This window comes from Microchirus variegatus (genome assembly GCF_963457635.1).
Source record: "Microchirus variegatus genome assembly, chromosome: 8".
Classification (NCBI taxonomy): domain Eukaryota; kingdom Metazoa; phylum Chordata; class Actinopteri; order Pleuronectiformes; family Soleidae; genus Microchirus; species Microchirus variegatus.
This window is the reverse complement of record NC_139809.1, coordinates 21,205,919-21,230,783: the sequence shown is the minus strand read 5'-3', so window position 1 is coordinate 21,230,783 and position 24,865 is coordinate 21,205,919. Positions and strand designations below refer to the sequence as shown.

Sequence of the window (24,865 nt, the reverse complement as noted above, 5' to 3'; positions counted from 1 at the left end):
AAAAAACCAAGTGTGAGTTCACTGACACACATCAGGCTCCCAGAACCAGGTTCAGAGGAGTCACACTAACATACTGCTGCTGGCCTTAAAGCTCGGGTACGACAAAGCCGTCCAACTGGAAGCACACTGTGAATGCAGGTGTGTGAGAGACACTTCCTGGTAATATTCAGATCCAGGTTGATGTCAGAAAGGCTGTTCGAAGAGTTCAGGTTAAGAAAAGGACCTATTTGACACGTGTTCTTATTTATTTCAGTTTGTGTAGCAGATAGTGTTTCTTTATATGGTGCCGTTTTTTTGTTCGTTTTTTTTGCCAACAGGATCACCATGGCCAGTGTGTGTGTGTGTGTGTGTGTGTGTGTGTGTGTGTGTATTTATCTTTCATTGACACAGACTTATATACTTTGGCCAAAAAAAGCCGGTATCGTCTCATTTGTTTTGTCCTTTTTGTTTTGTGGAGGTCACTGCGTTGAGATCTGGAAAATAAATGATGTCGTCATTGTGGATGAGGTTTTGGTGTTTGGTTGTCAGTGTCAAATAAATGATGTATTTGTGTATTATGTTGAAGCGCCTTGATTTATTACCCTGTCATTTCTTCTCCATTGGCAAATTACCAGAAGACTTTGAGACATAGGCTACCATCAACTCGCTTGAAAACAGTCAGAAGAATTGAAAATAAAAGTAACATTATAATTAATTCAATAAGATAATGATAATCATCATTATCTTGTTGAATTGTTCAAATAATTTCTCCAAACTACAAATGTCATCTTTTATTGTTCAAGTGTAAGGAATATTTAATATCCTCAGGGGGAAAGTTCTTGTACAACCTCATATACAAGTCAGTACAATCACAAGTTAGAAACGTTATTTTAGCAATATTTTACACAATTATCAAACTAGACAGGTCATGAATCATCATCCTCCATAATGTGAAAGAACTTAGTCATTTCTAAAATGTCATGTGATCTGCCATCTAATATATATATATATATATATATATTGTGTTGTCATTACTTGTCTATGAATGGAAATAAACGTACAGATATACAGGACATTATAAACTTAGAGTCAACCAATAACCTTACTGGTTATTGACTATACTTCTGATTAGTCACTTGAAAGTTAACGGGATCAACATACGATAACAAAATGATAATTCTTAGTTGATTATCTGTTGATAATATGTTTATTGTCAAGTAAACATCAATATCATAGATTAGATGACATCCTACAGTTGACAGTCAACAGACTATAGGGAAGAAATTAGAAATACAACAATTATATATAAACTAAATACAGTATATAATGTTATATTATAATGTATGTGTATATCTGGGGATCTGCTATATTTCTGTTTTTTATTTTATTCAGATTATAGTTTGCCATGTACCTGTATTGTGCTTCTGTAACACAAACATGGTGTCAGTTTTTGAGCTCTATCATGTAGTTGCAAACGACGGTCGCTCAGTGGTTCAGCGAGTCGTCTTTCAATTCGAAGGTTGTGGTTTGATTCCTGGCTCCGCTAGAACTACATGCAGATTTGTCTTTGAGGAAGACACTTAACCCACACTTAACCCCATGGCAATGTGTGAATGGGTATGAAAGATATTTAATAGATAATGCACTGCTTATGTTCTGTATGAAAGTGTGAGTGAAGAGGTCAAGACAACAGAAGTGTTGTATATATACACCGTTTACCATAATACATTACTTACATCGAAGAACATTATATAAATGACACTAGTGTTAAAAGTTATAATGAATAGACTGCAACAAAACTGGCATTTCTCTCAGTAAACAAGGCAATCAGAGATGACGGACTTCAAGCCTGGCGACCTCTGTTGATCATGTTGGCAAATGCAAGTGTGGAAGCACAAACAAACAAACAAACACACAGAGCCACCTAAAACAATACTTCACTCTCACTCCGTGGGGTGAAGTTACGGAAACCCTAAAGGGACATGGAGGAAAAAAATAAAAAATAAAAAATGTTTCCGTTATCTCGCAAAGGTTTGCGTTCTGCTGTTTCTGCCACCGTCTGCGCTCCGCTCCGCTTCTCTCTCTCCACACATCCATACCCACAATTTTATTAATTCTTTCAATACTATAAATAAACCGGTATGTATACAATATATAATATATGTATTATCTATATATATATGTAGTACTTGTGAGACTGTTACAGTGTTAAGAGATTTTACAGCCATAACCCTTGAGGGCTGCGGTGAGGAGGCATTTTGTGGACGGCAAAACTTTGCAAGATAACGCAAACGTTTGCGAGATAACGCACAACTTTTTTTTTTTTTCTCCATGTCCCTTTAGGGGCTCCATATAAGGTAATAACAGAAATCTCATGTAAAAGGAGTCACACTGGTTTGGTGCAGGGTGGCGATTTGGAGATGAGCAGCAGCAGCAGCAGCACAGATGTGCAGCGCTAACTAATTGGGATGAGCTGTAAGCAGTCAGCTTGATGACACGTCAGCTACACACCTGCAAGAAAACCACAGCAGCACAGTCCACTGCTTACATGACTGCAGGCTCTGAGGCTCATAACATTTATATTTATGGTGCAAAGTCAGTTGGTGAAACTGTATGGAGCAGCAACTGATTCATGCAACTTGACATTTTCAACTGCCAATGTCATTTTGTCTGATTTTTTTTTAAAACTTTCTTTTCCACTTAAATAAATAAAAAAGGTGATTTAATGGGTCACAGAAACTTGTTTTAATCTTGCTCGCCAGTCCATCACAGGGTCAGACATAGAGACAAAAGTCATCCTCACACCTAATGTCAATTTAGAGCAGGGGTTCTCAAAGTTTTGATACCTGAGGGACAGTTTAGAAACCCAACATTGGACTGAGGGCCCTCAAAGGATTGGCTCACGGCCGCACTTTGAGAACCAATGCTCTAAATCATCAGTTCTCAAAGTGCGGCCCAGGGGCCAATGGCGGCCCGCAGAAACATTTCTGGGGGCCCGCACTGAATTACAGTTGATAGTTTTTATCCAGGAGCTACTAAGCTTGTTAAATGTTTATTGGACATTACTGGAAACAGACCAATAAGTGTAAACAAAAATACTGGGTATTTACCTGGTTTCTATATGGTGAATTTTAGTGTATTATTGGGTTATACCAATTGGGTAATTGGGCAATTACCCAATAAATTATAAAACATTATTATATTAATGCTTAAATTACATTATATTAATGCTTATATTACTTAACTGCAATCTGGTCATTTAAATTAGTACAAATGGGATTTCTTTCTGGTTTTTTTTCTGTTGTTTTTCCTTTGGTGGCCCTCAGTCCAATGTTGGGTTCCTAAATTGGCCCTCAGGTATCAAAACTTTGAGAACCCTTGATTTAGAGTGTCCAATTTACCTAATCCCCATATTGCATGTTTTTTGGACTGTGGGAGGACAAACCCACACATGCAAACTCCATGCAGAAATAACTCGAACCTTGGATCTTCTTGCTACAATTATTTTTGTATTGGTATTTGTCAAATTCATTATGACTGCTAAAACTAAAGATAAAATGTCAGTATTGCTTCTAGGTTGCTGTGTAGTTTGGCTGAAAGATGGATCTTGATGAGGTGTGTGCTTTCTCTAGTTGTTGTTCTCTAGCTATTGATTATTTGATTCCACTTTGCATGCCTCTCATACTTTTCCCACTTTCTTCCCCACTCACCAGTAGAGGGCAGTGCATGACATGAAGATGTATTGTTTAATTTCCGTGTCCATTTGAATAAGCTGCTTTGTACGAAATATAAGAAATATATACGTATGTAGACAAGTGTGTCTAAATATACATGTGTTACATATTGTGGACGGTTGTAAGGATTTTCTTCATACTGACATGAGTTTACCACCAGAGGGCAGTCATTACCACACACTTGCCACAAGGCAAGCTTCAACACCCTGCTCTGCAAAGGTAGTAATTGCAAAGATTATGATGTAGCCTAAAAAAGGATTTGAACAGATTGTCCTGTTCTTTACTGCACTGTGTCTGTGGCTGCAAGAAAGAAGACACTGCAGACACTGTTCTTTCTTTCTTTCTTTCTTTCTTTCTTTCTTTCTTTCTTTCTTTCTTTCTTTCTTTCTTTCTTTCTTTCTTTCTTTCTTTCTTTCTTTCTTTCTTTCTTAAGAGACTAAGCTTAGACACTGGAGTGCATTGTCTTAAGGCAGGGAGCACTCCACTGGACACTTTAATTGGAGAGCCATCACTCAGGGAACAGATTAGGCAGGAGCGTTCGACACATCTCCTAACATTTGCCAACATGCTCTGTGAATAGAGCCAGTGTGTGTGTGTGTGTGTGTGTGTGTGTGTGAGTGTGTGGGTGTGTGTGTGTGAGTGGATGAGCCTATGTGTTCCAGGTATTACTCATGTTGTGGGGACCTAAATCTGTTTAAACACTCACATTATTGGGGAGTTTTTCTTCCTCATGGGCACAAAAACAATGTCTACATTTTCAGGTGAAGACGTGGTAATGTTAGGTTAAGGTTAGCAGTTATGGTTAAGGTTATAGTCAGTCTCCCGGAAATGACTGTAAGTCAATGTAATGTCCTCTGAAATCATGGAAAACGAGAGAGTGTGTGTGTGTGCGCGTGTGAAAGTGGTGGTGAGCGGCTGTTAATGTCGCTAAAGAGACAAATCTATCTTGAGATTTATTGACTGTACACTCACGTCTGAAGAGCTGGACACACGAGACAGAAGCAGCAGCCGTTTGCTTGTTGTTATTTATTATGATGTCATCACAGCCTCATTATTGCACATATCATAAACTATTGGAACTATTGCTTTATGTCAAGCCAGTTCCAGAGTTGCAGCTTTGACCCCCTCAGCTTCCTCAGCTTCCTTTCACTCCGCAGTCTTGTTTCTACGCCTCGAGAGCCAAGCACACATTCTGTTGAACAGCACAGAGACTTTTGTCGAGCACATGGCAGTCGGCACAGAGTGAACAGAAGAAACTATGTCTGTTGTTGACGGGTTGTTGTTTGACAGGGTTATTCTTGGGTAAGTCCAATTAATGAAGCTTCCAGATGGAGTCATGATAGGATGGAGTAATCTAGTGGAAAAACAATGAAGTATTTTCCTGGCAGAATTCCCCAGCCTCCTCAAGACTCCCTCAATGGGATGTCCAGATTTGAGGAATTCTGGAAGTTCTGGGTCACACTTCTATAAAGGTCCACCATGGTCAGCGTGACGTTAATGTCGTCACCTGTCCATGTCCGCAGTTTGAACGTGGACCCTGTGCAGGCATACGCAGAACATGTGGTCCAGGTCAAAAGAGGCAACAAAGATGGCGGTTACCAGGAAACTATGCGGAGAAGTCCACTGGTACCTCCACATTTACAATCATCGCTCAAACAAGAAAATGGGGGCAACCCCTGTCAAAGAAAAAATAACTGCTACTGGAATGATGTGAGATTGAGTACGTGAGCATGTCTGGGTGCTCACTTTGTGGCTTATATGTATATGACCGTATGTAAAAATGGACTTTGTCTTCCGGACATCATTCAGTCAGAGCAATACCAGCTGTCAATCACTGGTGTCCACTCATTATGTGCCGTGCTTCATTGTCTATTTTACCTCTAAATGGGAACATAATTAGCGAAACTGAATTCAGGTTCTATTTAAGAGCTGAAACCCTAATGACAGGGACCATTAACTCCTCAGGAAAATGTTTATTGACTTTATAAATCAAGTGAGAAGCAGAAGCTCATTTTCCCATCGACTTCCATTCAAACAGCTACAGTAATTGCTACTTCCTGGGCCTCACTTTTTAAACTGGGAAACTACAAGTGTATTGGCTCATAAAGGTAAATCCTGCCTGAGAGTGACTCAGTGACAAATCTCACACACAGTTTAAGACAAAGTTGGTGAGGGAGAGGTTAAAGGGCTGAGGCGGATTGAGAAGGAGAGGGTCAGAGGAATAGTGTGAGACTGTTCATGACTAGTCCCTGGACTAAGTGAGAAGAAAATCAGGGTTAAGTGCTCTATTTGTGAGACCATTAAAATCTGTGAATATAGCGGTGCAGGCCCTCACTGAGCCAAATCTCATCAGTCACTGCCAATTTGAATCACCACCAGCAAACCCCCGTTTTCCTCTTTATATCCGTCTTCTTTCACGCTCTCCTCTCACCCTCCTATACAAGGAGACAAATACACATTCCAGCAGTGGATGTGGTGGTGGTTGTCCGTAGCAACCTGCCATGCGGGGTGTATCTTGTGGGAGCAGGACCACTGTGTGAATGCTAAGCTTTCTGCTAACAAAAACTGAATCTCTGAGATGCTTTGAGCTTCCATGGCAGCACTGTGACTTCTGGGCTGTGGGAGTGCTTTACATAATCCAGCAGCAGCAGCACAGCAGCAGCAGCAGCAGCAGCAGCAGCCTTCTACGCTCTCTCTTGCACTCATTCTCCCATCTGCGCCAATGTAGGTCGACTTGTCTTGGTGCATCCTTTAAAATTCTCTCAATCAGTCATTCACCAAGATAATCACTGTGCCAAAGTGTGCATGGCTCAAAAAAAAAGCTAACCAGCCTCTATTGATGAAGTATAATCGTCAGACTTTATATTATTTAGACATATTACAGTATGTGCAATAGGGCTGCAATGACCAATCAATTACTTAGCTAACTATTTTGATAATTGATTAATGAGCTTGAGTATTGTTTCTAATTAAAACACATTTTCATTTTTCTGCATCTAAAATGTGAACATTTTCTGGTAAATATATGAATTAAAACAAGTTTTAAAAATGTTTCATCTTCATAAATTTGACTATTTTCTGGTGTCTTTGCACCATGCTACAAAGAAACAGGAATTACAATAGGTTTTTACATTTCAAGTTATTATCTGTTTTTTTTTTGCACTATACAACAAAAGTAGTAAAACTACTAGATTCTTCAGCATCTCCAAGGTGAATATTTCCCAATTTCTTTGCTCTGCGTTTCAAATAAAGTAGAATTAACAACACGTTTTTAGATTTCTCAACTTATTAAATGTTTATTTTCTGGTTTCTTTGCTTCACGTAATAAAGAAATAATAACGGTTTAGGGACAAAAAAAAGACATTGATGTTGCAACTTTGAGGTTTGCGAAACACCAATCGTCATTTTTCACCATTTTACAGAACAGTAACTGACAGATGTATCAGTTAGTATGTCACCATTAGTGTCACAATAATGTGATAATTGAACGCGCTGTAAAATCACTTAGGTTGTAATGCATAATGATCACTAATTTAGACTTAATCCTTCTTTTTTTTGTCATTTATTGCCTCCTTTTCGCTCAGATGTCACTCCACAGAGAGTCTGTCACATTTCCAGCCACAAACAGGGACTCGGATGGGTGTGTATGTTCTGTTAAGTGCTGAGTAGAATATGCAGATGAGTTCTACTCTAACATCCTTTCGTTAGCTGGGATCTGCCAGCAGCTGACACTGTGTGCTCTGCTTCCTCCTGTGAGCCTCTGTGGGACTGCTGGAGCCAGCTGCTCGACTCTGCCTCTCAGCGTCAACACATTTAACACAGGCGTAAACTGCACACTTCAATAAGCTGCCGACCCAATGACTTCATCTTAATGGAATATGAGCTTCTCTTCCCATTCTTTCATTCACTGGAGCTGCTGAGCTGTAAAGATGTAAAGTCAGTGATGTGTGTCTTATTTTTTTTAATCACAGGCTGAGGAAAGAATGGGTGGAAGAGGAGGAGGAAGTTATTTTAGAACTCCCAGAACTCCTCTGTGTCACTCACTGTTCGATGGCAGACACAAACATGTACTCTATACTGAAGTCACATTTACATCTACCAAACATGGATTTTGAGCTGGTAATGTAAACATGATCTCTTACAACTTTTGCTGAAGCACTATCAAAAAACATTAAGGCACATAGCCATATTCAAAACATCAGCAAACACCATATCTGTGGGGCACAAAAAAAACAAACAAACAAACAAAAGCTTCCACCCCACTATAGTTGGAGAAATCCAGGATGTGTTCACCAAAACAGCAACTTTTTCCTCCGTTTCGATCAAAAACTGACAGAGCACTGTCAAAATAAATACATGTGATGTTCTTTCATCCCTGCCATTAATTATTATTATTATTTGCAATCCATGACGACAGCATTACTTCACACTGCACACAGAACTGCTTTGGTGAACACACGACTGGCCACTATGGCCATTTAGATAAAGGGATTCCAGAATAAGACATAGAAAAATGTATCAAAAGCAAAAAATCTACTTTCCTTGGAAAAAAGAAGAAGCCAAAATTCTTTACATAGATCAAAGATATAAATCATATTGACCAGAATGTGAAAAGGCAGATTCTCAAACAAAAAAAATTGGGCTCTGACACATAAGTCAGTGTGTTCAATTATTTTTTTTTGTAAGTCCATTCCAGCCGTTATTTTCTTTCCAGTTTATGCTTTTGTCCACATTCACGAGACCGTTGTGCTGTTGGAACCATCAGTAGTGTAATATACAAATGTACAGATAAACAATAGAAATGCATCGGTTATAACAATGAGACCTACAAAAAAGCATGACAATAAAAAGTTGGTGGAATATTGCAGGTGAGGCGAGCATTTAGCCACAAATGTGCATCCGGACCGAGAGGGACACACACACACACCCTTCTACCATGATTAAGCACATGTCTATTTACACTGCGTCATAACAAAGCTATCAAAATCAAAGGCTCAAAAATTCCTCCCTAAAAACTTTTTTTTGTTCTTTTGTTTCTCTACTTACAACAATGTGGATTCCATGTATGTACAACCCTAGAAAATAATTTAATTATAGTAACACACTTTCTACATTTGTGAAACAATACAGTTCTAGTCCACAAGGACGGTTGTTTGTGTGTGTGTGCGTTTGTGTGCCTGTTTGTATGTGGACAGTGTATACACTGTGTGTATAAGATGAGGAGAGAGGGTTTAAAGGGGGATGGAGATGATGATGTTAATGCATTGGCTAACAGTCGCGGGGGCAGATTTGGAGAGTGGACTGCAGGTGGTCACAGAGAGGACGTGGTGGAGTCAACAATTTCTCTCCCGTTGCACACGGTCGGTACGTAGTGGGCACTGACCGACGCTGGGAAAAGATATGGAACGACAAGAAAAAAAAAGTGAGCACACTTATTGTTTTGAGGTCATGGGAATGTGTGTCATTATCTGTTACATACACTAATCGTTTAATGTAATGTACTTCAGGCTGGTTCATACTCAGGCTACTTATGCGGTGGAAGCTAAAATGCTTCTTATGGCACTTCTCCACTATATAGATCTAGCATGACTTGGTTGGCCCAGCTAGACTCTACTCGTTTTCTTTTTTTTTTTGCTTTTCCATAAGGGACAGTACCTGTTGCATTTTTTGGCCAAGCCTCATACCCACCTGCTGTCAATTTTTAAAATCAGATATTGACTGTCAATAGAGCTCCAGATATCACATGACTCTCTGATTCTCTTAACCGCCATGTTGGCAGCAGGTGCGGCAATTTAAATGTTCACAACCAGTGCTGTATTCAACCTGTCAGAGTTCACCGCGCACTTCCATGGAGATTGACTGATACATCACAAAACTTGACAGACAGAATAAATTTGATCTTTATAATGCCCCGTCATGCTATTTATGACTTTGGAAACAGCCTGATAGGACATTATTCCAAACCTGACATCTTCAACTTCCTGATTAACTTCCCTTTATCTTACTCTGGGGAATCACTGAAAGTTTTCAAGCACTTGAAGGAAAACAAAAGGATCTGGCTTTGTGACACATATTAAACTCTGGAGTCTACCAGCTAAAGATAGTGTTGTTGTCACTGAAAGGGTCAATGTTGCATTAGCGTAATGTAGCATACTGTTAGCTTTAGCAATGCAATGGGCAGTGTAATGTAAATAATTGCTATGCTAACATTGCGGTGCAGACTAGCTCTTGTTAAATCTTGTCTGAATCCATGATTTACAGAGAACTAACCATTGAATCTGTTGCTTGTGGGTTCCCATCACACCATCTTCTCCTCGCTATGAGCACATTTTATAGCAGTGATTCACTATCTTGGCATAACATCTATCCACCACCTTTACGTTTATGATGGAAACTGCCAGCAAAGAGACAAGTTGTCTATTGCCTCATACATGTGTTGTCCAGTACCTTGGTTCTCAAACTGTAGCATGTGTACCACCAGTGTCAATGTGAGCTTCCTTTGGTCGTCATTGGCAGAAAATCAGAAATAATGTTCTCCTGTACCAGGTTATGTGATCGGAGTGGAGCTGAGGAATTTTGACCAGAGTAGCTTATCACTCAAAAGTTTGGGCACCCCTGTAAATTTTCATGATTTTCCTATATAAATCATTGGTTGTTTGAATAAGAAATTTCAGTTAAATATATCATATAGGAGACAAACACAGTGAAATTTGAGAAGTGAAATAAAGTTTATATGATTTACAGAAAGTGTGCAAGAATTATTTAAACAAAATTAGGCATGTGCATAAATGTAGGCACCCTTTTCATTTTATTGATTTCAATACCTTTAGCACTAATTATTGGAACTTAAAATTAGTTTGGTAACCTCAGTGACCCTTGACCTCCATACACAGGTGAATCCAATCATGAGAAAGAGTATTTAAGGAGGTCAATTGTAAGTGTTTCTCCTCTTTGCATCTTCTCTGAAGAGTGGCAACATGGGAGCCTCAAAACAACTCTCAAATGACCTGAAAACAATGATTGTTCAACATCATGGTTTAGAGGAAGGATACAGAAAGCTATCTCAGAGATTTAAGCTCTCAGTTTCAATTGTGAGGAACATTGTGAGGAATTCCAAGAAAAACACTTGCTACCTACACTAACATTTGGTGGTGGTTCCATCATGCTGTGGGGCTGTGTGGTCAGTGCAGGGACTGGGAATCTTGTTAAAGTTTAAGTGTAAACTTATGCACATATCTGATTTTGTTTAAATAATTATTGCACACTTTCAGTAAATCATATCAACTTCATTTCACTTCTCAAATATCACTGCGTTTGTCTCCTATATGATAGATTTAACTGGAATGTCTTATTCAAACAACCAATGATTTATAAAGGAAAATCATGAACATTTACAGGGGTGCCCAAACCTTTGCATACCACTGTATATGAACCCAAAATTAATTCAAACATTTAATTGTTTTAAAAGCTTTTAATTATGTTTTAATCAATTACAATATTCCATACTGTTCACCAATATGATAGCATGAAAAGCAATATAATATTTATTAATATACGGTCTAATTAGATTTTTTGGCTGATCTCTCTTTTTTTTAAATAGAAAATTGTGTATGGTCTTACATTTATACAGTATGTCTATATATTGTAAGTCCATGCACCTAATCATTCTCCAAGGATATCTCTGTAACTCTGTTGACAGGTGCACATCGCTGCATAGAAGAAGAGCAGGTAACAGGTGCACGTCGCTCGTAGAACATCCCCACAGACAGTTTTTTCGGGTGTACCATTCCGTTTGAAAAGATCAGGTAACATTCAAGTAATCCTCCCAGCTCCGGCGTTGGTCTTCCTTTAATTATTACCTCTTGTTTTGATTGAAAGTCCAGATTTGCAATTTTTTTGATAAGACGGATTGTAAATGCAATATAAAAAAGAACGAAGAAGACGATTGTACTGGCTCCAGCTCATTGCGGTGGTGACCCAACTCAGTGATAAAAAAATAATAATCTCTGTAATAGTAATAATAATGATGATAATAATGCCTGTAGTGTAGTGGAGTGAAGCTGGAAACAACAATAGTGCTGCTCTAAACCCTTGTCTCTTTAAAAAATCATGTAACTGTGTGTAACTTACCATGAGATGCGTATGTGGTGGCAGCCCCGCTGACACTGAAGCGATTGAGGTTAAGCCTGTGACTGGCCACATTCTTCTGGGGCTGAAACATGATGATATGGACCTTCGGTGCAAACATACAGCCCAGCACCACAAAGCCACTCAGGCTAACTGAGATGCACATCGTGGTGGTCTGAACCTGCAGACGACAGGAGGAGACAGTAATTACTTATGATGCTCATGCTAATGTAGAGCAAAGTAATTGCCATTAAGTGCTAATTTGGTGATACTAATCTGTAATATTTAACATTTTCTCAAAGGCACTTTGAGAAAATATAATAAAGCCCGTTTTAAAAGCTCCCATAGAGTGGTCCTATCGCACACATATGTGAGTTATGGAGGTCTACTTACATACATGAACTTGTTTTTATGGTCAAAAAGTTGCCGAGTTGCTGTAAATGAGCCGATAGAAATCTCTCCTCACTGAAGCGCTCGTCAGCGGCGCTGTTTAAGACTGAAATCTCACACCCAGAAGACAGACTGTGTTGTGATTGGCCAGCCAGGGACGGCTTTCCCAACCGTCTTGTGATTGGCCAATACCTGGAAGTGACGTAATCAGCACACCAGCTCTCAGAAGCGCAGCTCCCCCCTCTGGAGCGGAGGATGCACTGCTACTCATTATCATTATTTTAACAGTGTTTAACAGTCCCTTTTACGTCTTTGACCCGGAGTCAGACCCAGAGTCAGAAGACACTGTCGCTCGTGAAACACCTACACAGCGGACTTTCTTCTTCTTCTGCGGTTCAATGTACGCAACCGGATGTACCCGGACTAGTGCCCAGAGCAGGAGGATCTGCTGTTCAGGAGAATCGCTGTTTATGTAACAGGACCGGGTTTTTTCAGAGATCTCACTGAGCCTGAGATTACAATACAACACAGCGTTCTCAGCAGTGGCCGAACTGTTTGTTTCGAACGTTCAGGGCTTCATAAATGAGGTAATGGCGCACGTTAATTGGTACTTCCATTCTATGGGAGCTTTAATATATAAATACTTATAACCAACCAATTTCTCTACATACACAGAGAAAATGAGGCCTGTAAAGTCACAATATAACTCTTTGTTGCTGAACTACTACAGGATAGATCAAAAAGAACTTGTCAAACACTATCTTTGTGGTAGTCAGAGCTGAATGCATTTATTTTTTACTATCTCTCTTAGTAGAAATTTGTCTTGGGTATTCCAAGCCTGGACAAGTGGGGAGAGCTGAATCAGGAAGGCCTTCCGGTGTAAAACCTTTGCCAAATCAAATAAGCAGATCGCTAAAAACAATAATGGAGGCAGAGGATCTGCTGCCGCAATCCTAAAGGGAGAAGCTGAAAGAAGCAGAAGATCTGCGAGAAACTTGTATGATTTATGTCCCTTTCAGTTTGCCAGAACCATTACTGTTTAAGGATGTCATGATATGATGCATTTCATTATGATATTGCAAGGTTCTTGATACCATTGTGGAAGCTGCACACATTATAGTTCTTCTGACATGTGAGTACTTAAGAGACATTTTTGTACCCATCATCCTTTCCACTGCGTAACACTATTCATTCTGTGCCATTTCCTGTGTTATTTTGAAATCGAACATTCTTCTCTCATTGCAGATCTGTTTACTTCCTGTGATGATCACCAGTTTGATTACATGTCCCACCCTCATTACTTTCACCTTTGTTCAATTAGCCACGACCGCACTATACAGTATACTTCCCTCATCAATCAGTCCTCCAGCATTTTCCCGTTTAGGCTCTGTTAAGTTTACCCCAACCTTAGTGATTTTAGTAGCTTTGCTTATTTTGACTGCCTGCCCATGTACCAAACCTTTTTTGTATCAGTAAACAACTCTTGCTTTCTACAACCTGTGTCTGAATGTCCTGATTGTGAGTCCATGTCCTGCTCCAGCAATCATAGTGCATTTCACTCACCACACAGCAGCTACTCACAGCTACGCTAATATCAAAATATTGCAGTAAATACAGTATCATACTGTGGATATAATTAGAATATCACAATAAATATTGTATTGTGAATATGTTAGAGCAATATTCAGTGTCAAACCTTTAGTAGGTGCGTAAGAAATATGGCGTAAAGCAGATATGACAATCCAAATAAAAAAAATATGAGGTTGCCACGTAGTTTGTTGAACCAATCATGCACCAAGGTAATTATAGTTAACGAAAACTAACAAAAAATTGAAAAACTGTTTTCGATCACCAAAATAAAAAACAATACATGATAACTAACTAAACGTGAGGTGTGTTTAAGTGTGTGCAGTCGAGGGAGCGAGATTTGAACATTTATCTCAGTTGAGTGTGTTTTAAGTTGAATGACTTAATACAATCAATTTCTCACAAGCAGCTCCATTAAGTTTCAAATATGTATGTATAATAGCAACTCATAAAAATCACAGTGCTGTAAATTAAACTGCCAACAGTAGGAAACTATTTAACGTAATATCTCCTACTCTACACAGTATACTTGTGTGTGAGTTGGCTTTTGTCATGCTGTTGATATACTTTCACCTTACTCATCTTAAAGCCAGATTAGCCAGCCCCCTGTCTTTAACTCCCTTTGATACACTGCTGTCTGTGTGTGGAAGTGCGTGCCTAAGATAAAATGTGTGTATGCTCCAGATTTGTATGGATCAGGTGAACACTGAAGCTAAACCATCAACATTGAACATATGTCAGCAGTCTGACATCCTGTATGTTTGCTACTCTGCTACTGTGCAGAGAGAGTAGTTAAGTAGCTTCAAACTTACACAACACCTGTGTACCTACCTCACTGTTCTGTGTGTGCACTTGGATTAATCAACATTGAGGAGACACATAGACCTCCCGGGGGACAAAAACTGATCCCAGAAGGTCAGTGATGATTAATAATAGAGTTGTTTGGCATACAAACATTCATTAATTCATTGTCTACCACTTTATCCTCCATATGAGTTCCGCTGGTGGCAATCCCAGCTTACATGTTGAAAGGCGGGGGTACACCAGTCCATCACGGGGCCAACAGACATAGATGAACAAGCATTCACTTTCACACTCACACCTACGGTTAATTTAGAACCCCTTTTGGACTGTGGGAGGAAACTTGAGAACCTAGAGAAAACCCACATGCACACAGGGAGAACATGCAAACTCAATACAGAAAGGTCAAACCGGGGCTGACCGAGGCAACTGAAAGATATATAGTACATAGCTATGATAAATATAAATATTAAAATAATAATAATAGTTTTAGTTTTTATGCTAAGACAAGTTAGCCAGCTGTCGTCAGAAGCTTTACATTCAGTGAACACTGCAAATACATTTTAGAATCTATTTTACTCATCAAAATGAATGCAAACAAGAGCACTGACAGCGCAGACCTCCACCAAGAATTAAAAAAACTTTGTCACCCACATTTTACATACGGGCACCTGAAATGCTGACATTTTGATCCACTGCATCCCGAACTTTACCTACTTAACCCTGTAAGACCCACTGTTGTTAAATGACACCAAATATTATATGATATTTTCTTATATCCCTTTCCTGAAGATGGTTACCTTTAATCGCCATTCAAAACCGTTTGCATAACAGCCAACTCTCACGGCACAGCTCCGATTTCTCACGCTGAAGTACACATCACGATTAAAAACGGTATGCATATGGTGCGAATATCATCCATCCTCTGAAACATTTGAAACTGCTCGCACCCGCGACACCTAGACAGTTCGGTTAGGATCAGTTGCATCATACTGAGCGGCAAGAGAGGTGTCCGAGCATCAATGGTTCTAGGAATTCAGCCAATCACATACGCAGAATGGATCAAGTTTTCCGGTACAGGTTGGGTAATGACACGCACCACACCGACGTTCCAACCGCCAACCGGCATTACAGCATACGTCCTAACAGTGGTAGTCCAGTGGTAAAGTAATTGGACATATAGGACAAGGGTATCTATATTATTCCATTATCTATGGCTTTAATTTATTATTGTATAAAACATAATTAGTATTCACTATTAATAATCCATAAATCATATTGTATAAAGCATTAATAAACTTGGGATGCATAAAATATTACTATAAATAAATATATTGGGTGTGTGGTGGTAACTTCATACATTTTCTCCGCATGCCACGATGTCTCACTCCAAGGTTTTCTCAAAAGTTGGCAGCCCTGCGTTTGAGTGAAGTTGTGTGCATGTTATCAGGCCAAATCACCAGGGTATGGAAACTTTGATCAGGGTCATTTGGATAGTTTGTTGTAATTATGATCATAAATTCTGCTAGGGTATGTAAACTTTTGAGCACAAATGTATATATGTTCTACGAACAAAGCTGCCTATGAAAGCTGTACACAATCTTCAGGCCAGCAGAACCAGCAGCGCTTCGGAATCATTTTAACTGGGGTGGAGTGGCTCAGAGGTTTAGACCGGTACTGTAGAGACATCATGCTCACAAGTTCAACTCCACCCCATGTCGGTTGTACTCAATTGTAAGTCGCTTTGGATAAAAGCGTCTGCTAAATGACATGTAATGTAATAACTAACATGCTGCATAAGATACATCAGACAATGTTCCTGCGTCATTGCAGCTTAAGTATCATGGACAAGTCACGAATAACAAAAGCAGCTGTTATTCATTAGCTGTCAGATGGTATTGAAGTTGCGATGACTAATAAAAGCACAATAGATATCAGACGTGTAAATGGTTGTGGTGTTAACACTGAAAAACCAACTACTAGTGTGTTTGTGAAGTTACCAGTTACCAGTTTCCCCCCCGGTGTGTGGTGACCACTCGTTTCAGTGGTTGAGTTTTCATTCAACCGTTCGACCGTTTTGAATAAACAATAACATAATATGTTAATATAAAATGATTATACAATAATATAATAATTTTGAGATCACCTATCCAGCACAGGAAAATCTGTGATCCTTCTCTTTTTTCAGGATTGTAGGAACACAGAAACCAACATTTGTTCTTGAGTGTGTGTGTGTGTGTGTGTGTGTGTCTGTACCCTGTAGTCGCTTGATGTAACATAAAAGATGGGGAGAAAGGCCAGCCAAATGATACAGGTGGTATACATGGTGAATCCAATGAACTTGGCCTCGTTGAAGTTCTCTGGACACTTCCTGGTCTTGAAGGCATACCTAGAGGAAGAGAGCCATGGTTCTGATTAGGCATACACCATGGGGAATAGCATCAGCACCTACCACCTCTGAAATATGATAAAATAGATACATCATTTGAAGGGTTTTTTCACCTCTAAGACATGGGGCATACATGGTGGGGTCATTGGTGCCTCAAACACCACCTTGATAGGGCCCAGGTTTAAAACACAATGGAGCCAATATTGACAGACACAAATCACTTGAAAGCAGCTTTTCATAACTCACTTACACAGTACACAGGATGACCAGGAGTACGTCATATCCCAGTGACAGCAACATACTGGAGTCGCGTACATTGCACTTGAGGATGACAGTCTGCCGTCGCTCTGGCAACGTGAAGCGCCGTGTACCTGGAACCTCCAGCAGCAGCCACACTGACACCATCACTAATTGAACGGAAATTAGGCTTAGACAGATAAACACCTAGAAAAAAAAGGGACAAGCGAATGTTAAAGGGTAACTAAACCCCCTCTTCTGACTCTAAGGGTGAATTCCAATTCCTTGCTTAACCCTCAATCTCAAAAATGTGCGCTCCCTCTAGTGCAAGTGATGTCCCGATTCTCAGAAAAATTAAGTTGAGGGGCAAGTTTAAGGGCTGTATCGCCCTCAATATTGAGATTTTCCAAGACCACCCTTGGGAGCAAGGGCTACCCAGAATGCTTTGCGTGTTTCGACATAACAAAGATGGCGCCGAAAGCACAAAACGAGTACGCTACAAATTAAGTATTTTCTTTGTTAATAGAGATATAAAAATTATGAAAACCATTGTATTATCTTAGTTTAGGCCCATATTATGGATTAGTGATGTTATTGTTACGTAACATTTATTTTTATTTTACGATCGTTTGTCAATAGCCGGCCAGTGTGGACAAGCGATTGTTTGCTATGGTTTACTTTTCAATAAGCCGTGGTGTGTGGTAACTGTCAGCTGAATATGTCCGTTGTGGTATTTGTATGAGTATCATCTTATAACTAACTGACAACCTAATAACTTGACTGAAATAAAATAATAAATAAATAATCGTGAATCGTATGTTCTTCCTCTTCTTTTTCGGAGTTGACAGACTGGACGCAGCTTTCGCGTTATTCTGCCCCCCACAGTCTGAAGACGTATCTGCATTTAAGGGGTGTCCCATTTCTAAGTGACAAAATAACCCTCAACACTTGGTTTTGAGGGCCAGTTAAGATTAAGGGTTGAGCTTGAGGGTTAAGATTGAGGGTTAAGATTGAGGGTTGAGATAGGAATTGGAAATGGCCCTAACTCTAACTCTGCCCAATGACTCTATTTCTTTCAGCTTCTCCCTTTAGGGGTCCCCACCATGGATCAGCCCTATCCCTTGTTTCCTCTTCTGTTCACCAATGTAGAGCCGATAGAACTGTATTCATTTTAGTAATCGATTCATAATTAATTGCTAAAATAATAAACTATTTTGATAATCGATTGTTTGAAGCTATTTTTCAAGATTAAAACCAAATCTCTGATTCTCTAATCGAGAATATTTTCTTATTTTCTTTGCTCCATGTAACAGAGAAAACATTAAATGTGAATCATTTTGGTTTGTGGACAAAACAACATAATTTCTGATGGAAAAAAACGAGGTGCTCTGTCATCAAGCTTCTCAATGGCTTAAACCATGCTTCAAGAGGTGAAGAGAGAAAGGAAATGACAATTCCAGTGTTAATAAATGTGGGAGGAGTCTGGAACAAAAAGCCTCTTGCTGATTGGACAATAATTGATGAAAGTACCAATGACACAATCGTGGACTAAGAAACCAATAGGTGGCAATAAATAGGCAAAGTTTTTTATTTCATCATTACTTTACACTAAACTGTAAACATTTACGCCTGAATCAAAAAATAATGACTAATTACTAGAAACCCATACACTGGTTACAACTGAAAAAGTGGCTTGGGATTTAGTTAAACATTAAAGTTAAGATCTGTCCATAACACTAACTGATGTATGTAGGATATAATGCTGCATGCGCTGACCTGAGAGGATGGGCTAATGAAGCGCGGCCTCGTTGCACCCGCTCCGTCTTTCACACCACTGAATATCCGGGCAATTCTGTTGGTTTTGGTGAGGAGGGCAGAGTAGCAGACAGCAAATGATGTGCCCAGGCCAAGGCGACGCAGAGCACAGATGGCGGGAGATGGTTTGGCTAAGAAGAGGAAAGTCATGGCGTAGGACATGAAGACCCCAGAGAGAAGAATGTAACACAGCTCCCTGCCTGAGGCTTTCACCAGCGGTGTGTTATTGTGCCGGACAAACACCCAGAACACCAGGCCGGTGCACATGAACCTAGAGACAGGAAGGTTCCATAGGTTATACGGATAGGAATTTTATGAAATCAAACTTTGCAAGACATGTTTATAAACTGGTAAACACATGTTTGATGCTGTAATAACCACAGTCACTACTGGGCATGATGTCACTATGTTAATGATGTCACCAAATTCAGATGAATCTCTAACTGATTATTAATCTCTTACAGTTCTGCTGCCACCAGCAAACCGGATGAGGCCAGGACAGGAAAGAGGACTCTGTCATCCCCAAGTCTCTGACCACAGCAAGCTTCACTACAGGCTGTGACAAATGGATGGGAGGGAGGTGGAGTCTGTCAGGGCACGAGAGTTCATGCAGTCACTCACCCGTGAACGTACTGACACACTGAACTGTGAGACTGGGGAGGTGACTCTCACGGACGTGGTAAATATTGTTCGCGCTCGGTCTTGACAGGGCTCCTTCTAAGCACTGAATGATTCAGTGAACTAATCTTTTGAACAAATTGCCGTTCCCATCACTACATGGTTCTTCCTCATGTCCTATGGTCATCTCCCTTGAACTATTTGCTGTATTGCTGCCTTAAATTGTACAGTAATACTGATTTGTTTCATCTGTTTGGTACATATTCATAAGCTTTAAAAACACCTCTACAAATAAGGAGAAATGGACACAGAGTAGCGTTCATTGATATGACATGCTAACAATTGCAATTTGGGTTTGAAGTTAACACAATCCATAATTGAGACTTTTGCCCCTGTGGTTTTGAAAAGCTCGAAAATATCACAATTTTTTGCTCTTTAACTGTGTGATACTTTGGAGTCTCCGTAGTGGATGCCTGGTAAATCCAGTGTCTGACAAACAGTTTCCTTGAAACATCTCAGCCTTCACAGCCCTTTATCACTCACCCTACACAGGCAACAGTAATTGGACCAATGGCCCAAGCATCTTCCCACATTATATAGTCCTCAGGTAGGTCATAACAGGATGTCAGGTCATCAGTGGGCCACTGGCCAGGAGCACAGGGCGAGCAGGTGAACTCATCAGCTAGGAATTCATGAGGCTCACAGGCTGTGCAGATCCAGCAGCAGTACTCACCTGGAAAACAGGAATATGAGCAGCAGAGTGTGACAGTCTGAGTTTTTTTTTTTTTTTTTCAAAAGGCACTGCTGCTTGATATGTTGCAGTGACGAAAAGGAACATTGTTGAAATTCAGTCTCCTACCTGCCTGCATTTTCTTCATCTCATTACGCTCACAGGGGTCGCTGCACTGCGAGGTGGGCACTGCTTCTCTTGGCCAATGAATCAGATCACTGCTCAGACTCAGAGTCTCAGCCCATTCGCCTACTGGCACGTAACCATAACGATCACCAGAGTGCTGGTAGCTGAAGATATTGTATCGTCCTATGCCGTCCCCCTGGGAATCAAACTTGACTGTTGTCTCACTGCCTGGTGGAGCGAAAGGGGCTGGAGAAAGAAAGTGATAAGACAAACGGAAAAGAGATTAAACCTCAACAACCAAAAACAATCATCCCATTGATGTCTCCTTGATGCCAGTGAGGACGGAGACACTAAGCCGTGGTCAGTTAAGCCCTAGGAGTTCAGAACAGACAGTAATCCTGGACTTCCACTGGACGTGTTACAGGTCGCCGTTGCAAATAGCGTCCATTCTAATCAACCTGCTGAACCGCATAAATTTCAACAGAGCAGATCGCACCAGACAGGAAGTCCAACACAGACTCAAAGTAAAACACTTACGCCCCCCTTTCAAAATAAAACACAATACGCAGGTCATATAGCCTGTCACAACTTCACATCAACATTGCGTCATGACCGGTGCTACCAGCACAGTCAATTAATCAGAGCGTCTTGGAGAGTCATAATGTACGACGAGAGACTGTATGTTGAAGTGGAGAAACATCAAATCATTTATGACACCAGATCAACAGTTCTTCCATGTCGGAGAATGAAAGAAGCTGTGTTGTTGTTGTTTTCTTTATACACACAGTCTATCGCGGGATCTCGAGAACTCGTGTCCGTTCGAGATTATCGCGGGATCTTCCGTGAATACCGCTGGCTCCCAAGGCACCGCACCGCTGCTGTAACGCGCCCGGTGGAAATCCGGGGTTAAGGACATCACAATAGTGTTTTCATTAGTGAGGACCAGTCTGTTAAAAAGTATTGGCTAAGAGGCTATAAATGCCTGGTATGCTTAGTGATACCTGTGGGTATCAATGGCCCCCCCCATCCTTCCCTTGGGCCACATGGGGACAAAAACTGCTCTAAAATCTAGTCTCAGAAAGTTTATTATCAAATGCATCATTAACAAACTGCCCATAAAGTCATAGGCATGAGAGCAGAAGACTGAATCCCTGGACAGCGCTATAGCTACCCACACATTGATAGAATTAGCCTCTGGGTCTCTTATGTGAGGGAGGTATGCTGTAGAAACTTCCAAATTGGTTTGTATACAAGTTGTTATGAAAGGATTACCATCTACCCTGAGGATGCAGGAATAGAAGAGATTGTAAAATTGGCAGGATGCAGAAAACCATAAAAAGGCAACAACCAAAAGACAAGGACAAAGGCATCTGGACTGAGGAAAGAAAAAAAAACAACAGCCCATTTTGATTTGATACATGCAGCGTTGGACTTGCCAGGGCTGACACTGGGTTGTTCTGACTTAGACAAAGTGTGTGTCACTGCTCCAGTGCCACTTCTGTCCCCACAGCAAGGCAATCAACTCTGAGTTGTTGACAGAGCGGCGTGTTATATGCTGCTGTCAAATGATGATGTGGCTGGGGAGAGTGCAGCATATGCTCGCTTTACAAAGCATCACTCTTCAGTGTATAACAAGGCTCTTGGTCATCATTGCCCAGCTGCATAGACTCTAATGTGCCTCAGGGCTGTTGCAGTTATTGCAATACCAAGCCTTGGCACAGTATAAATAACTGTTAATTTACACCTTTTCCTGCTTTTACGGATAATTGTACATAAAAATCCCTGGTTTATAAAGTCAGGTTTTATCCCCCTTTCGTTAACTGTTGACGACGATGGGTTGGTTCACAAAATAATGTATTATAATGTGTTATGACTTGGTGCTATACCAATACAAGTGATTGACCTGGTAGCATCTAAAGGCAGTTCTGTTTCTGTGATATCAGTTGAACCTGACATGTCAGATGTGTTTCTGCACTGTAATCTTCATGATTCTTAACTTTCACGACTTAATCCAGCCTGGGTGAACACAGCTGAATCCAGAGATTTGATGAAACAACATCACCCTTGCACTCTAGAGGTGGGCAATGACGATAGAGCAGCAATGTCTAGCAGCTTTTGTAAACATCCAACATGCAGCATCCAGCATCTGTCTTTTGATTCAGCTGTTTAAGCAACTTGCCATGGAGGTCTTCCGGGCAAAATGTTGTTAGACGCCATAGATAGCCATAGCTCCTAGAAAATGACCACATTTGTTGACATGTTCTCTGTGGCTCTGCATACGTCATCTGGGTCGTTGGTCTGACTGACAAAAAAGCATTTTGACCTGCGTTCGTTGGTCACGCCTCTTGAAAGTCTGACTACACCGGAGGCGATTGCTCTAAGACAAGGGAAACTCTGCCTCCTCCGGCCATGTAATAAATGGTCAAATATGTACTGTTGTATTGACATTTCATTACTGAAATTACAGTAGAACGCGAACAACTATATTATGTCTAGTTTAGACAGAGTGGAAGGCAGAATTTATGTATCAATAATTGGGTCTCAAAGAACAGCAGCCGCCACTGGACTAAACCCTTGACAACCCATACTCAATCGCAAATTTAGATTGAAATGGAGTTGGGAGTTAGCTGGGCTAATTTAATTCTACTCAGCTTTTAACATTTTATGAGTGGGATTATGTCATGTGGTCTGGGCTTTTTATTTTATATCTGGCAGTTATTGTAGCAGTATCAATGGTTTGACAATTTTCAAGAAAAAGACAAGAAAAACAGCCTTAATGTATCTTTCAGCTTGTTGGGGTCAGTGGAATTAATATACAGATTGCAGATAAAAGCTTGAAAGGAAAAGTGTGTAGGTTTTGCTGGACAGTGTGATGGTTAAGGCATCGCTGTGAGCACTGTGGTAGGCCATGTTGATGGAACTCTGACCCGGCTGTTAGCTGTATTGTTTAGTGCTAAAGCTGTGCTATTGTTGTGAAAGCGTGGCACGTTCAGAGAAGAATGGTGTGTCAGATGACAGCAGAGGGTGGTTTATGGTTTATGAAATCCATAAATCACAGAGACAACCCAACCGTCTATCTCTCTGATTCTCCCCATGTTGCAGGAAATTCTAAGTGTCAAGTCTTTGGAATTTGGGGATAAATGTTTTTTCGGTGACAGCTAAATGAATATGATTCCAATAAGACAGTGCTGATAATATCTTTGGCAAAGATGAGATATGAATCCATTATACTGCAAGTTGACAGATAATAAAGTCTGTTAATAACAGGGAACAGTCAGACAAGGGGGTCCTCCTCCTTTTAGAAACCCATACACACTCACAGAAACACTTTGCCACTCGCTGATTATCAGAACTGCATCTTATTAAGACCTTAGATGTTTGCTGAAGTCTAATTAGCTGTATGTGGTAATTATGTGTTATACTGACTAAAGATATAACAACATTAACCCACAGACGTATTTAAAGTCGCTGTGATGTCCTCGACTTTCCTCACACATTTAAAGCTATACTTACCTTTCTTGCATTTTTACACTTTTCTTTGGTAAATTGCTCCTAATAAGCGTATGACACTCTAAAACGTAAGATAAACCCACCAGGTTTTGAAACTCATCATTATTTAATTCTCATATTATTATGGTAAAAGTATGACCAATTAAAAAGCACATATCACTCTGCAGTTACTGAGCTCAACAAGCAGCATGTGTTGCCGGGATCACCTCCCAAAGCACGGTAACCTCTGCAGTCTGCCTCCAGGCTGCTAAATGAATCACGCATGCGCATAGCCGCTGCCGTTCCGCCCTGGAGGGTGGACTTTGAGGGAGGTGGAGGTGTTCATGTTCACATTTTTACTAAGTGCTGTGAGACATGAAAGAAAGGTAAGTATCGCTTTAACGGTAGACCGTGCATTGACAATTCCTTCCTTTGGCCAACAACAACAGCCTTGCTGAAATGACAGAGTGCCTAATCAGGAAAGTGTATGAGGGTGTAAGTTAGAGCAGGTGAAGGCCACCAAGACTCCTCTAGTGTCTGCAGAGAGCTGATACATTTCCTCAACACTGTTTCTGTTTGCCAGAAAGGATTTTAACTTAGGTGGAGCTGTATGTTAACAACATTATCATTAGGTCAGTTTCAGTCTTATCCACACAGAAACAGAACTTTCCCAGTGTTGTGTGTTTTAAAAAAGATTTCTGTAAACATGGCATCTTCTCAAGAAATAACTTAATTCACACAAACTCCCCAAAATGACTAAATGCCGTAGTGCATGTGCAAGGCCTGTACATGGCGCTATAAGAAGTCATGGCATATACACACAAGGCATGCACACTTTGTACA

General features: G+C 40.3%; 1 protein-coding gene across 1 annotated transcript in view; it reads right to left on the bottom strand.

Moving 5' to 3' along the window:
• Nucleotides 1-9,024: 9,024 nt before the first annotated feature.
• grm3 (glutamate receptor, metabotropic 3) overlaps nucleotides 9,025-24,865 on the bottom strand; it is a gene marked incomplete at its 3' end in the record, with an annotated part of 41,358 nt that continues 25,517 nt past the window's right edge. The window contains exons 5-11 of the mRNA XM_083894048.1: nucleotides 20,537-20,779; nucleotides 20,221-20,410; nucleotides 19,021-19,330; nucleotides 17,258-17,451; nucleotides 16,875-17,007; nucleotides 11,840-12,021; nucleotides 9,025-9,091 (exon numbers count right to left, since the gene is read on the bottom strand). Of these exons, the coding sequence (XP_083750174.1) occupies nucleotides 9,025-9,091; nucleotides 11,840-12,021; nucleotides 16,875-17,007; nucleotides 17,258-17,451; nucleotides 19,021-19,330; nucleotides 20,221-20,410; nucleotides 20,537-20,779 (1,319 nt within the window). The remainder of the gene's footprint in view (nucleotides 9,092-11,839; nucleotides 12,022-16,874; nucleotides 17,008-17,257; nucleotides 17,452-19,020; nucleotides 19,331-20,220; nucleotides 20,411-20,536; nucleotides 20,780-24,865) is intronic.